Source organism: Neomonachus schauinslandi, chromosome 16, assembly GCF_002201575.2.
Source record: "Neomonachus schauinslandi chromosome 16, ASM220157v2, whole genome shotgun sequence".
Lineage (NCBI taxonomy): Eukaryota > Metazoa > Chordata > Mammalia > Carnivora > Phocidae > Neomonachus > Neomonachus schauinslandi.
In genome coordinates, this window is record NC_058418.1 from 10,643,403 (window position 1) to 10,658,228 (window position 14,826).

The window sequence follows — 14,826 nt, forward strand, 5'->3', positions numbered from 1 at the left end:
CTGGGAAGTAGAAATGCAAAATTTGAACCCAGGCACTTTGGCCCCATAAAGTTAAATTATATTGCCTGGATGTCTCTCATTACCTCTCCTACCCAGGCTCAGGAATGCTCTGGAAGCTACCAGAAGCACTTAGGTTAGGGACTGTTCATGAACAAAGGCAGCTGACTGAGGGGGCCCAGGGGATGCTGGAATCCAGCCCCTGTTCTAAATTTTGCCTGGAGAAAGCAGCTTCCTGTTGGCACAAAGCGCCACACCGACTACCAGCTCTCTCATGAGGACTTTCCCTTCCACAGTTTTGCCTTTCCAGAGCTCTGCCTCTCCCCAGAAGGAAAAGGAGAAAAATGACCAAGTTCCAGGTAAGCTGGGTTTGCCTTTCTGTTACTTAAAATGACATCTCATTTCATAAAGATTGGATGCATTTTTCCCTTGCCTGGGAAGGGTAAAAAGGAACCCAAGGCACCTAATTGTTGTATACCAGGCTCTTGCTTTTTGTTTATTTCCAAATAATAGTGTGAAAAGTAATAGATATTTAAAAAAAAAAAAAAAACTCCCACATTACAAACGTGTTCACAAATCAGCAGTTTTAATTGTCCCGCATTCTTTCTCATTTGTGTTGACATGTCTAGATTTATAATCCTAGTTTAAGTACCATTTTGGGTTTTTCAAATGTAATTTTATATTACCTACATTTTTTTTTTTTTTTTTTTTTTTTTAGATTTTATTTATTTATTTGAGACAGAATGAGAGAGACAGAGAGCACATGAGAGGGGGGGGAGGGTCAGAGGGAGAAGCAGGCTCCCCGCCGAGCAGGGAGCCCGATGCGGGACTCGATCCTGGGACTCCAGGATCATGACCTGAGCCGAAGGCAGTTGCTTAACCAACTGAGCCACCCAGGCGCCCTATATTACCTACAATTTAAATGGTCACATCATTTCCCATAATTTACCTACTGCTTTACCCCATTCTCCATTTATATGTGGATTTTACTATTTTAAAGATGTTTGCAACAACAGTTTGCTAACATATAACCTTTCTTCCTGTACAGAAACTCTGAGATTTCAGCCTTTTTTTTTTTTTCCTCTTTAAAGTTCCAGGGACTCCATGGTTTTCTCACATGTGGTGCCTCCCATTTTGTGATAAGAATGTCTAAAGTACGGCTTGGTGCAGCAGAGTCCACCTCAGACTGAACTCAGAGAAAATAATTTTAGTTGTTTTCAAACAAGAAGAGCTAGATTTGGAGTGTGCCTGGCTGGCTCAGTCCATAGAGCGTGCGACTCTTGATCTCGGGATCTTGAGTTCAAGCCCCACGTTGGTCGTAGAGCTCACTTAAAAAATAAATAATTTTAAATTATTTTTAAAATATTTTTAAATTTTAAAATTATTTTTAAATTATTAAAATTTTAAATTTTTTAAAATTAAAAAAAATTTTTATTTTAAGTTAAACTGTGTGTGTGTTATAGTTAGATGTATATTCATTGAGATGTTAATATGTTTTAAAGAAGTACATACTTAGTTTTAAAAATCCTTAGTACTAGGGATTTGCCAGGCATTTACTCTGGGGAACAGCTGTGTGAGGATATAGATGGTCTTACCTGCATTTTAACATGAAGAAACAGATTTGTGAACCTTCAGATACCTACTGAAATCCACTCGGTGCCCAGTGACACTGAAGTTCCTGTTGTCTAAGCAGGGAGTTTCAGGTGTTTAATCACAGTAAATGGAAAGACCCAGAAGAAAAGAGACTTCTATTCGGGGACCTGAGGCAGGCTGCATGTGTGCATGTCTGGTAGGCGGAGGCCTCCAAAAGTAATATCGTCCTCAGCTAATTCCTTTTCTTAGTGGCTTTCTTTCCTTTGTCAGATGTATCAACTAGTTGTTTAATATATAGATGCTCAGAACTCTAGCTAGAGTTGAGATCATTTTTATTGCCATACAGAAAAAGTTGTGAGACATATAGGAAACAGGAGCCGGGGGTGGGGTGAAGGTGGGAATTTATACATACTAGGAAAAAGGCTTAATATTCTCAGTAGGAAATTTACTGATATATAAGATATTCCAGTAGGATTATAAACAAAGGAAATGAACAGGTAATATATTTTTAAAAATCAAAAGATTTTTTATTATTTGAGTATAGTAAAGACAATCTTTTTAAATAAGTGGAGGGCACCTGGGTGGCTCAGTTGGTTGAGTGTCTGACTCTTGGTTTCAGCTCAGGTCATGATCTCAGGGTCATGAGATCAAGCCCTGAGTCAGGCTCCACACTCAGCAGAGTTGGCTTGAGATTCTTTCCCTCTCCCTCTGCCCCTCCTCCTGCTCGCATACACACACTCTCTAAAATAAATAAAATCTTTTTAAAAAATTAAAATTAAGTTAGTGGAAAATTTTTAAAAAGTTTATCACTTACCAAATTACCCAAGATTTTAAAAATAAGATATTGTCCAATTTTGGCCAGAAGATAGAGAATCAGGGATACTTCTCATCTCTTACAGGAAGAGTTAATTGGGAAAATTGTCATTATATTAGCAAAATAAAGGTGCATATTTTTCAACAGTGCGATTGCCACTTGGAACTTATCTTAGGGAAATAACAAGACAGTTGGCTGAGATCTGTATAAAAATGTTTTCTGCAGCATTAATAATTAAAAAAAACATACTGTTTAATTACTTGGAATCATTAAATATGTTCTAGATCACCACTTTTGTGGAATACTATGCAACCAGGAACAAGGATGGTAGCAGTAATAGCGATGGCTGACGTTTGTTGAGTACTTAGTGTGTGTCAGATGCTGTCCTAAGTCCTTTATGTATTCTCTTTGGTCCTTTCAAGTACCTTATGATGTGGTACTATTACACAGATAAGGACATTGAAGTATTGAGAAGTTAGGTGACTTGACCAGGGTCCCAAAGCCAGTAATGGACAGAGCCTTAGAGGCATGTAGTCTCCAGAACATATGCTCTTAACCTCAACACTGAATGCTGCTGCAGTTGACAGATAGGTCATGCTCCTGAGATCATAGAGAATGAACTGCACGCCTGCCTGGGAGGGGTGCCGAAGGCCTGTTAGGTGCGCACACGTGGACGAAATAGTGGTACTGCCCAGTGAGAGGAGGAGACGGGCACTATTAAATACTGTTGGGATGAATTCCTGAAACATTTCTTGTAAAATTTGGCACTATCAGTCAAGTTCTAAAACGTGTATATGCCATGATTTGACCATGGCAGTTCTAGAGACTTAACTATATAAAGGGCACCACGTCACATGTACACAGGTATTTTTCTTTTTCTTCTCTTTCCTTCTCCTCGCCCCGTGACCCTCGCATTTTTGGTATGATTGTGGAAGGGGAGGAGGAGAAACTATTAAGAAGAGTTGCTCAGATCCCTCAGAATCTGGAACAACTTCCCACATAGCTCCTCCACCCCCTCAGCGTTGCCCTGCTCCCCGTGGCCACCGGGTGCGAGATTGAGGTTGCGTGTGCTCGGTGTTGTAGGAGACGGTGACGTTCAAGGACGTGGCCGTGGTCTTCAGTGAGGAGGAGCTGGGGCTGCTGGATTCCACCCAGAGGAAGCTGTACCGGGACGTGATGCTGGAGAACTTCAGGAACCTGGTCTCTGTGGGTGAGCACAGGATCTTTCTGTAACTCATCCCCTCAAGCAGGGTTTCTTAACCTAGGCACTATTGACATTTGGGGGCAGATGATTCTTTGTTTTGAGGACTGTCCTGTGGATATTAGGATGTTTAGTGGCATCCCTGGCCTCTGCCCACTAGTTCATGGCTTCAGGACTCCTCAGAGGCCAGAGTTTTCCAGTCCCTTTGGAGCACGGAGACAAGACGTTTCTAGTCTTTGTTTCAAGGCAGACGTTGTCGCATGTAAATGAACTATAAATGAACAGTTAAGCTTGTCTTCACCTGGCTCCATATTTCATAGATATTTTTTAAACGTGTAGATCATGACCTATTGGTGGGTCAGGAAACTAATTTAGTAAATTGCATCAGCAGTCTTACAGAACACTTACAGAACCGAGTAATAGTATCAGAGCTCCTTAGAATGGTGCACGTTGGTGCACATGGTAGCAGTAACAGCAAGCTGTTTCTAGTGAGGGGTGTCAGACTGGGAAGAATGTGACAAAAACAGACATTGGTTAGAACCGTTCATTTGAGGGGTGCCTGGGGGGCTCAGTTGGGTAAGCATCTGACTCTTGACTTTGGCTCAGCTTACGATCTCAAGGTTGTGAGATGGAGCCCTGAGTGGGGCTCTGAACTTGGCATGGAGTCTGCTTGAGATTCTCTCTCTCCCTCTGTACCTCCCTCCACCCCCTCTTAAAAAAAAATAAGAAGAAACAGTTCATTTGATCATTTATTTCTAGACTTTGTGTGGTAGTGATATATCTCTAATGATACCAAGTGTATTTCTTACTATGGGTGGTGATAGGAAAGTGTTTGACAAACACTGCTTTGGGGAGGGGCAGAGCCTTATTGTATTATGGGATGAGAACCAAAATTTTTCAGTACTTTCGCCCTTAATGTTTTTCACTTTTATCTTATCTTTTCATAGGGCATTCATCCTCCAAACCAGATATGATATCCCAGTTGGAGAGAGAGGAAAAGCTTTGCATGAAGGAGATCCACACTGAAAGAGGTAGGCACTCAGGTAAAAACTGTGCAGCCGGGGTCTTTTGTAGGTGATGGCCCCATTGTTCTGCCTCTGTTCTGGATAATCTTCATGCAGCAGCCAGAGAGACCCTTTGAAAACATTAATCATATCATGTCACTCATCTGTTTCAAACCCTCCACAGCCTTCTCCCTTCACTCAGAATAAAACTGAAAGTGTTTGTGGCACCAGGGTGGCTCAGTCATTTAAGCATCCAACTCAGTTTGGGCTCAGGTCATAATCTCAGGGTTGTGAGATCGAGCCCTGCGTTGGGCTCCATGCTCAGTTCAGAGTCTGCTTGAGATTCTCTCTCTCCCTCTGCCCCTGCCTGTGCTCTCTGTCTCAAAACAAAACAAAACAAAAACCAAAAAATGGGTGCCTGGGAGGCTCAGTTGGTTAAGTGCTTTCAGCTAAGGTCATGATCCCAGAGTCTCAGGATCAAGCCCTGCATCAGGCTCCCTGCTCAGTGGGGAGTCTGCCTCTTCCTCTGCCCCTCACCCTACTCATGCTCTCTCTCTCTCTCAAATAAATAAATAAAATCTTTAAAAAAAACAAAAAGAAAAACCAAAGTGTTCAAGCAGCCTGGAAGGCCCTATGGTATGTGCTCATTCCCCCAGCTTAAACATTCATTCTACATTTTTCTCCAGTCATCTCCCCCCACCCCACTGCTTTGTCTGCCAGCCTCACTTTTGCCTCAGACAGCACAAATATGCTCTACATCAGGACCTTTTCCATTCTCTTCTCTGGCTGGAATGCTGCCAGCCCGTACACATCCAGTCGCTCTGGCTTTCTTACTCATGTCGGTGAGAAGTCCTTTCTTCCAAGGCCTTCTCTGACCACCGCTCAAAATGCCATGTCCCGTCACTCTCCATATCCTTGACTTGCCTTAATTGTGTGTAAGCGCTATACCACCAGGCTTACTAACATATATGATTTTTAAATTGTGGTAAAATATACATAACGTAAAATTTATTTTAACCATCTCTAAATGTACAGCCCAGCGGCATTAAGTACATTCACGTTGTTGTGCAACTGTCAACACTGTCCATCTCCAGAATGTTTCCATCATCCCAGACTGAACTCTACACATCAAACAATGACTCCCTGTTCTTCCCTTACCCCGGTTCCTAGTAGCCACGGTTCTCCTTTCCGTGTCTATGGTTTTGACTCTTTCAAGTACCTCACATAAGTGGAATCATGCAGTATTTGCCATTGGTGTCTGGTTTATTTCTCTTAGCATAATGTCTTCGAGGGTGATCGTGTTATATGTCAGAATTTCCCTTTTTTATGACTGAATAATATTTCACTGTATGTACATACCACATTTTCTTCATCCGTTGATGGACATTTGGGTTGTTTATACCATTTGGTTATTGTGAATAATGCTGCTGTGAACATGGGTGTACAAATATCTGTTCAAGTCCCTGCTTTCCAATTTTTCTGTACATACCCAGAACAGAAATGCTGGATTGTATGGTAATTTTTTAAAAATTTTATTTATTTGAGGGCGACTGGGTGTCTCAGTCATTAAGCGTCTGCCTTCGGCTTAGGTCGATATCCCAGGGTCCTGGGATCGAGCCCCACATCGGGCTCCCTGCTTGGCGGGAAGCCTGCTTCTCCCTCTCCTACTCCCCCTGCTTGTGTTCCCTCTCTGGCTGTGTCTCTCTGTCAATAAATAAAATCTTTAAAAAAATAAATAATAAAAATTTTATTTATTTGAGAGAGTGCACACATGCACGGGGTGGGGAGGGGGGCAAGGGGGCGGGAGGGGCAGAGGGAGAGAGAAGCAGACTCCCCTTGAGCGGAAGTCTACCAAAGGCAGATTCTTAACCGACAGCCACCCAGGCGTGCCTCGTATGGTAATTCTATTTTTAATTTTTGAGGAACTGCCATACTGTTTTTCACAATAGCCACACTATTTTATGTTCCCACCAGTGATACACAGGGTTCCAGTTCTTCTCATCCTCACCGACATTTGTTGTTTCCTGTCCTGTGGGGGGTTTTTCTTAATAATAACCACCTTGATGGGTATGAAGTGGTATCTTGTTTTGATGTGCATTTCTCCAATAATTAGTGATACTGAGCATCTTTTCATGTGCTTATTAGCCATTCGGGTATCTTCTTTGGAGAAATGTCTGGGCAAGTCTCTTGACCATTTTTGAGTCAGGTTGGTTGTTTTCTGTTGAGTTTTAGGAGTTCTCTGTATTCTGAATATTAATCCCTTACTGGATATGTGATTTGCAAGTATTTTCTCATTCTGTGTGTGGCCTTTTTTACTCTACTGATAGTGTCCTTTGATGCATAAGAATTTTTAATTTTCATGAAATTTTCAAATATGTTTCTTTTATTCCCTGTGCCTGTGGGGAATTATCCAAGAAATCATTGTCAATTCCAATATCGTGAAGCTTTTGCCCTATGTTTTCTCCTAGTAGATTTATAGTTTTAGCTCCTATGTTTAGTCTTTGATGCATTTTGAAGTAATTTTTGAATATAGAATAAGGAAGCGTCTGACTTCATTCTTTTGCATGTGGATATCCAGTTTCTCTAGCACCATTTATTGAAAAGACTGCCCTTTTCCCATTGAATGGTCTTGGCACCCTTGTCAAAAACCATTTGACTTTGTATGTGATGGTTTAGTTCTGAGCTCTCTAGACTATTCCCTTGGTCTGTATGTCTTTATGCCAGTACCCCACTGTTTTGACTACTGCAGCTTTATAGTGAGTTTTGAAACTAGGAAGTGATTACCTCCAACTTTTTTCTTTTTTTAAAGGTTGTTTTGGCTGCTCAGGATCCCTTGAGATTCCATGTGAATCTTAGGATGGGTTTTTCTGTTTCTGTATTGTTGGGATTTTGATAGAGATTGCACTGAATCTGTAGATCCTTTTGGGTAGCATTGATATCTTAACAACATTAAACCTTCCAATCCATGAACATGGTCTGTCATTCAATTTTTTGTTTTTAATTTATCAGTGTTTTGTAGTTTTCAGTGTACATGTCTTTCACCTCTGTGGTTAATTCCCAAGCATTTTATTCTTTATGATACTATTGTATATGGAATTGTTTTCTTAATATCCTTTTAGATTGTTCATTGTTTATATATAGAAATGCAACTGATTTTGTGCATGACTTTGTACCTTGCTACTTTGCTGAATTCATTTATTAAACAGTTTTTATATGGAATCTTAAGCATTTTCCACATAGAAGATCATACCATCTGTGAACAGTTTTACTTCTTGCTTTCCAATTTGGATGCCTTTTATTTCTCGCCCATTTCTCTGGCTAAAACTTCCAGTACTATGTTGAATATTAGGGACAGAAGTAGGCATCCTTGCCTTATTCCTAATATTAGAGGAAAAGCTTTCATTCTTTCACCATTGAGTCTGATGTGTACTGTGTGTTTTTCATTTAAGACTTTTATTATGTTGAGGCAGTTTCCTTCTATTCCTAGTTTGTTGAGTGTTTTTATCATGAAAGTATTTTGAGTTTTTTCATATGCTTTTTCTACATCAACTGAGATGATTATGTCGTTTTTTCCTTTATTCTGTGAATGTGGCATATCACATTGATTTTTGTGTGTCAAACCATCCTTGCATGTCAGGAATAAATACCACTTGGTCATGTGGTATTATCCTTTTAAGATACTACTGAATTTGGTTTGCTAGTATTTTTAGATCAGTGTTCATAAGGGATATTTGTCTTTAGTTTCCTTTCTTACTGTGTCTCTGTCTGGCTTTAGTGTCAGGCAGTCCTGGCCTTACGGAATAAGTAGGAAGTGTTCCTTCCTCTACCATTTTTTGGAAAAGTTTAACAAGGATATTCTTCATTTTTATTTTTTAAAAGATTTTTATTTATTTGAGAGACAGAACGAGAGAGATCACAGAGGGAGAGGGAGAAGCAGGCTCCCCGCTGAGCAGGGAGCCTGACATGGGGTCCGACTCCAGGACCCTGCAATCACAACCAGAGCCAAAGGCAGATGCTTAACCAACTGAGCCACCCAGGCGCCCCAAGGATTGGTATTCTTCAAATGATTGGTAGAATTCACCAGTGAAACCATCTGGTCCCTGCTTTTCTTTGTTGGGAAGTTTTTGATCACTTACTCAGTCTTTGCAGTAGTTATAGGTCTACTTAGGTTTTCGGTTTCTTCGTGATTCAGTCTTAGGTTTGTTTATAGGAATTGTCCATTTTATCTAGGTTATCCAATTTATTGGCACACAATTATTCATAGTGCTGTCTTATAATCTTTTTTTGTTTCTCTACAGTCAGTAGTAACATCCCCACTTTCTAATTTTAGTAATTTGAGTCTTCTCTCTTTTCTTAGCCACTCTAGCTAAATTTTTGTCTATTTTGTTGATCTTTTGAAGAACCAGCTGTTGTTTCTCATTGATTTTCAATTCTGTATTTTATTTATCTCTGCCTTTTGTTATTTCCTTCTACTAGCTTTAGGTTTAGTTCTTTTTCTTTTTCTTTTTTTTTTTTTTTTAAGAAAGAGAGAGTTTGCATGAGCAGGGGCGGAGGGCAGAGGGAGAGGAAGAGAGAATCTCAAGCAGGCCCCACGCTCAGTGCAGAGCCTGATGTGGGGCTCGGTCCCACGACCTTGAGATCATGACCGGAGCTGAAATCAAGAGTTGGACGCTCTGCTGTTTGAGCTATCCCGGCACCCCAGTTTGTTCTTTTTCTAGTTCCTTATGATGTAAAGTTCCTTTTTTTTATGATGTAAAGTTTCATTGTTGATTTGAGATCTTTTTAATTTTTTTCCAGTATTATTGAGGTAAAATTGACATATACCATTGTCCACGTTGTACAACATAATGATTTGATATTTGTATATATTACAAAATGATTAATAAGCTTAGTTAACATGCATTACCTCATACAATTTTTTTCCTTGTGTTGAGAACTTTTAAGATCTACTCTTTAGAAACTTTTAAACATATAATACAGTATCGTTAACTATAGTTATCATGTTGTACATCTCCAGAACTTACCTTTTTTTAAAAGATTTATTTATTTGAGAGAAAGGAGGGGAGAGGCAGAGAGAGAGAGAAAGATAGGGAAGGACTTTTGCCATTTTGTTACTTGTTTTGTATTTGTTTCATGTATGTCTTTTTTAAATTCTTTTTTTAATTTAAATTCAATTAGCCAATATATCATTAGTTTCAGATGTAGCATTCAGTAATTCATCAGTTGTGTATAATACCGAGTGCTCATCACATCACGTTCCCTCCTTAATGCCTAGCACCCAGTTAAATTCAATTAGCCAACATATAGCACATCATTAGTCTCAGATAGTGTTCAACAATTTGTCGTTTGCATATAACACCAGTGTCTTAAACCTTTTTTGCCCCTATTTCATTATCACATTTGTTTGTGTTTAGTTGATTTGTTTTGTAGTGACACATTTCAGTTCTATAATTTTTTAAAGATTTATTTATTTTAGGGGTGCCTGGGTGGCTCAGTCATTAAGCGTCTGCCTTCGGCTCAGGTCATGATCCCAGGGTCCTGGGATCGAGCCCCACATCGGGCTCCCTGCTTGGCGGGAAACCTGCTTCTCTCTCTCCCACTTCCACTCTCCCTGCTGTGTTCCCTCTCTTGCTGTGTTTCTCTCTGTCAAATAAATAAATAAAATCTTTAAAAAAGAAAGATTTATTTTAGAGAGAGACCATGCAAGCAGGGGGAGGAGCGGGGTGGAGGGTAGAGAATCCTCAAGCAGACTCTCCATGGAGCACAGATGCAGGGCTCAATCCCACGACCCTGAGATGATGAGCTGAGCTGAAATCAAGGAGTCAGACCCTTAACCAGCTGAGCCACTCAGGTGCCCCTCAATTCTGTAATTCTGACACCAGTTCTAATATGTGGAGGTTATTGCCATACTAAGCAATTAGTCAGGATGCCAGCTGGGTGTCACACATTTCTACTCAATTTTGACACCATCTGTCTGGATATAGCATCAGATCCTACAGGTTAAGGGCTTGGTCCTATAGGATTCTCACCCCTCACCCTTCACCCCCTTTCAGCGGCCAGTCACAAGTCCAGGTTGTTAACTGTGCTTTAGAGGTTCCTGCGGCCCCCACCTGGGGTTCAGTTAATTTGCTCAGTGGCTCACAGAGCTCAGAATATAGTTTATTTACTAGATTGTCAGTTTATTATAAAAGGATATAACCCAGAACAGCCACATGGAAGAGATGCACAGGGCAAAATATGTGGGAAGGGGTGCGGAGCTTCCAGGCTCTCTCTAAGCTCACCACTCTCCCTGCATGTCCACTGACCTGAAAACTCACTGAACCCCTTCCTTTCAGGTTTTTAGGGAGGCTTCATTACTTAGGCATGATCAATTAGGTCATTGGCTATTAGTGATTGGTTCAGCCTTCTGCCCCTCTCCCTTTCCCAAAGGTCAGGAGGTGGGACTGAAAGTTCCAAACCTCTAATCATGGTTGATTGCCCCACATCGTGGCAACCAGCCTGCCATCCTTAGGGGGATTTCCAAAAGTCACCTCATTAACCTAAACTCAGATATGGTTGAAAGAGGTTTATTAGGAAGTACAGGACCCATGTCACCTTTATGGCTACGGAAGGGTTTCGGGAGCTGAGAACGAGACATCAAATATTATAACAAAGATACTCCCGTTGTTCTTTTGTCTTAGGAAATTCCAAGGGTTTTGGGATGTGGGCGGGGAACTGATGACCAAAATACATATTATAAATCACAATATCACATTTTATAGTATTCAGTGGATATGTTTTATTAATCTTTAATTTTTCAGAAGTTTATTTTTTGACGCTAAATAGAATTATTTCATTTTTCAGTTATTTGCTTTTACAACTTAGGAATATAATCAGTTTTTGACATCAACCTTGTAGGCTGCAGTCTTCCCATATTGGTATATTCTAGAGGCATTTTTGTACTTTTTTGTACATTCCTAAAGATTTTCTATGTAGAAAATTGTGACACAAAAATGTACATTCTTTCTTCTTTTCCAATATGAACACTTTTGATGGCTGGTTTGTTTACCTGAATGCATGTGGACAGCATTCAGTCTTTCACCACTGTTAATGGTGTGAACCACAGGTTTTCTTATTGGGTTGAGTTCCCGTCTGTTCTTAGTTTCAGAATTTTTATCATGAATGGGGATCAGTATATGTATATATGTATTTTATAATATGCTTAGTCTGCATTTACTGAGATGATCATAAGATTTTCTTCTTTATGCTGTGAATATGGTAAAATGCATTGGTGATTTCACATGTTAAAACCACCTTGCATTCCTTCTAGTAAATAAAATTCAGCTGACTACATTTTCAAGCTCTTATTGGCTTCATTCAGTGATTCATGAATCAGGCAACATTCATTATAGGAGATAGAAGAGCTCCCTGAGGAGCTATATAAAATAAGAGACTTTTATAGGCAGAAGGGAACAGGAACCAGGAAGTTAAATGAGGCAAAAAAAAAAAAAAAAGCCGGTTGGTTATTGCAGGGTTAGTTTCCCTTAAAAAGATAGCAGAGGTAACTAACTAGAGCAGATGGGGATTGGTTTAAGATTTTGTTTCTGGGTGAGCCAAAATTGATAAGTCTTGGTTTGGTGGCATGGGGCTTAGCATAAGCAACTCCATTTGGGGCCTGTTGTCTTGTTTTAACATTGGGGATTAACCCCACTTACTCATGATGTATTACGTTTCTAGAAACAAGACTTGACCTTTGTTAAGGATTTTTGCACCTGTGTTGAGGAGGGCTTTTGTCATATTCTTGGGACTTGATGTCTTTGTCTGGTTTTGATATCAAGGTAACACTGGCCTTAAACAATAACTTTCAAGTATAGCTTCCTCTTCTGTTTCCTGAAAGGACTTTGTATAGGACTGGTATTACTCTTTTCCTGAGTGCTAAGTGGAATTCACTGGTGAATTCCATCTGGTCTTTTTGTGTGAGTGTGATAATTTATGAATTAAGTTCCTGAACTATTTAGATTTTTTGCTTTTCTTGCAACAGATTTGGTAATTTGTATGTTTCAGGGTATTAGTACCTTCTTAAAAAACCTAAGTTGTTGAATAGATCTCCTTATTTTAATGCCTCTAAGATCTATAGTAAAAGTCTATCTTTGGGGCGTCTGGGTGGCTCAGTTGTTAAGCGTCTGCCTTCGGCTCAGGTCATGATCCCAGGCTCCTGGGATCGAGCCCCACATCGGGCTCCCTGCTCCACGGGAAGCCTGCTTCTCCCTCTCCCACTCCCCCTGCTTGTGTTCCCTCTCTTGCTGTGTCTCTCTGTCAAATAAATAAATAAATAATCTTAAAAAAAAAAAAAAGTCTTTCATGCCTGAAGTTGAATTTTCCTATTGTTTCCATTTATTTGATTTTTACTCTGATTTCCTTAATTTCCTTTTTTCATGGCTTCTTGAGATGGAAACTTAGAAAACAAAAAGTCTAAAATCAAAAACCTACTATAAACGTTTAAAGCTATAAAATTATCAGAATCCTATTTAACTGCACATCAGAAATTGTGGTATTTTTCATCATTTCAAAATTTTTTTGAGAGCCAAATTGAGACTTTTTAAATTTTTTATTATGTTCAGTTAGCCACTGCCTAGTATATATCATTAGTTTTTGATGTAGTGTTCAGTGATTCATTAGTTATGTATAACACCCAGTGCTCATCACAGCACATGCCCTCCTCAATACCCATCACCCTGTTACCCCCTACCCCCACCCCCTTCCCCTCTGAAATCCTCAGATTGTTTCCTGGGGTCCATAGTCTCTTATGGTTCGTCTCCCTCTGATTTCTCCCCCTTCGGATTTCCCTCCCTTCCCCTGTGGTCCTCTGTGCTATTGCTTATGTTCCATATATGAGTAAAACCTTATGATAATTGTCTTTGCTTGACTTCACTTAACATAATCCCCTCCAGTTCCATCCATGTCGATGCAAATGGTGGGTATTCATCCTTTCTGATGGCTGAGTAATATTCCATTGTATATATGGACCATATCTTTTTTTTTTTTTAAAGATTTTATTTATTTATCTGAAAGAGAGAATGGAAGACAGAGCATGAGAGGGGGAGGGTCGGAGGGAGAAGCAGACTCCCCGCTGAGCAGGGAGCCCGATGTGGGACTCAATCCCGGGACTCCAGGATCATGACCTGAGCCGAAGGCAGTTGCTTAACCAACTGAGCCACCCAGGCGCCCCTGGACCACATCTTCTTCATGCATTCGTCTCTTGAAGGGCATCTTGGCTTCTTCCACAGTTTGGCTATTGGGGACATTGCTGCTATGAACATTGGGGTGCATGTGGCCCTTCTTTTCACTACATCAGTATCTTTGGTGTAAATACCTATTAGTGCAATTGCTCGGTCGTAGGGTAGCTCTATTTTTAACATCTTGAGGAACCTCCATACTATTTTACAGAGTGGCTGCACCAGCTTGTATTCCCACCAACAGTGTAAGAGGGTTCCCCCTTTCTCCACATCCTCGCTAACATTTGTTTCCTGTTTTGTTAATTTTTGCCATTCTAACTGGTATAAGGTGGTATCTCATTGTGGTTTTGATTTGTATTTCCCTGATGGCTAGTGATGTTGAGCATTTATTCATGTGTCTAAATATTTTCTAATTTCCCATGCAATTTCCTGTTTGACATGTGGGTTAGAGTGTATTTAACTTTGATATAAGGACATTTCTGGATATCTTACTGGCTTTTTTTTTAAATCTCATTTTTTTTTTTTTTTTAAAGATTTTTTATTTATTTATTTGAGACAGAGAGAATGAGAGAGAGAGAACACATGAGAGGGGATAGGGTCAGAGGACGAAGCAGACTCCCTGCCGAGCAGGGAGCCCGATGTGGGACTCGATCCCGGGACTCCAGGATCATGACCCGAGCCGAAGGCAGTCGCTTAACCAACTGAGCCACCCAGGCGCCCTTAAATCTCATTTTTTTATTGAAGTATAGTTGACATAAGGTTACATTAGTTTCAGGTGTACAACATAGTGAATAGACAACTGTATACGTTATGTTACTGTGTGTCACCATACAGCACTATTACCTGACCGTTGACTGTTCCCTATGCTGTACTTTTCATCCCTATAACTCATTCATCCCACAGTTGGAATCCTGTACTTCCTACCCTCCCCCCACCTATTCTGCTCATCCCCCGACCCCCTCTGGCAAGCACCAGTTCTTTTTTTTTTTTTTTTTTTTAAAG

At 40.2% G+C, this 14,826-nt stretch overlaps 1 protein-coding gene across 1 annotated transcript in view; it reads left to right on the forward strand.

The window, feature by feature from the left end:
• Positions 1-341: 341 nt before the first annotated feature.
• The window catches only part of ZNF235 (zinc finger protein 235), a 25,797-nt gene continuing 11,312 nt past the window's right edge, over positions 342-14,826 (forward strand). Inside the window, exons 1-3 of the mRNA XM_021681314.2 lie at positions 342-356; positions 3,488-3,614; positions 4,553-4,648. Coding sequence (XP_021536989.1) covers positions 342-356; positions 3,488-3,614; positions 4,553-4,648 — 238 coding nt within the window. The remainder of the gene's footprint in view (positions 357-3,487; positions 3,615-4,552; positions 4,649-14,826) is intronic.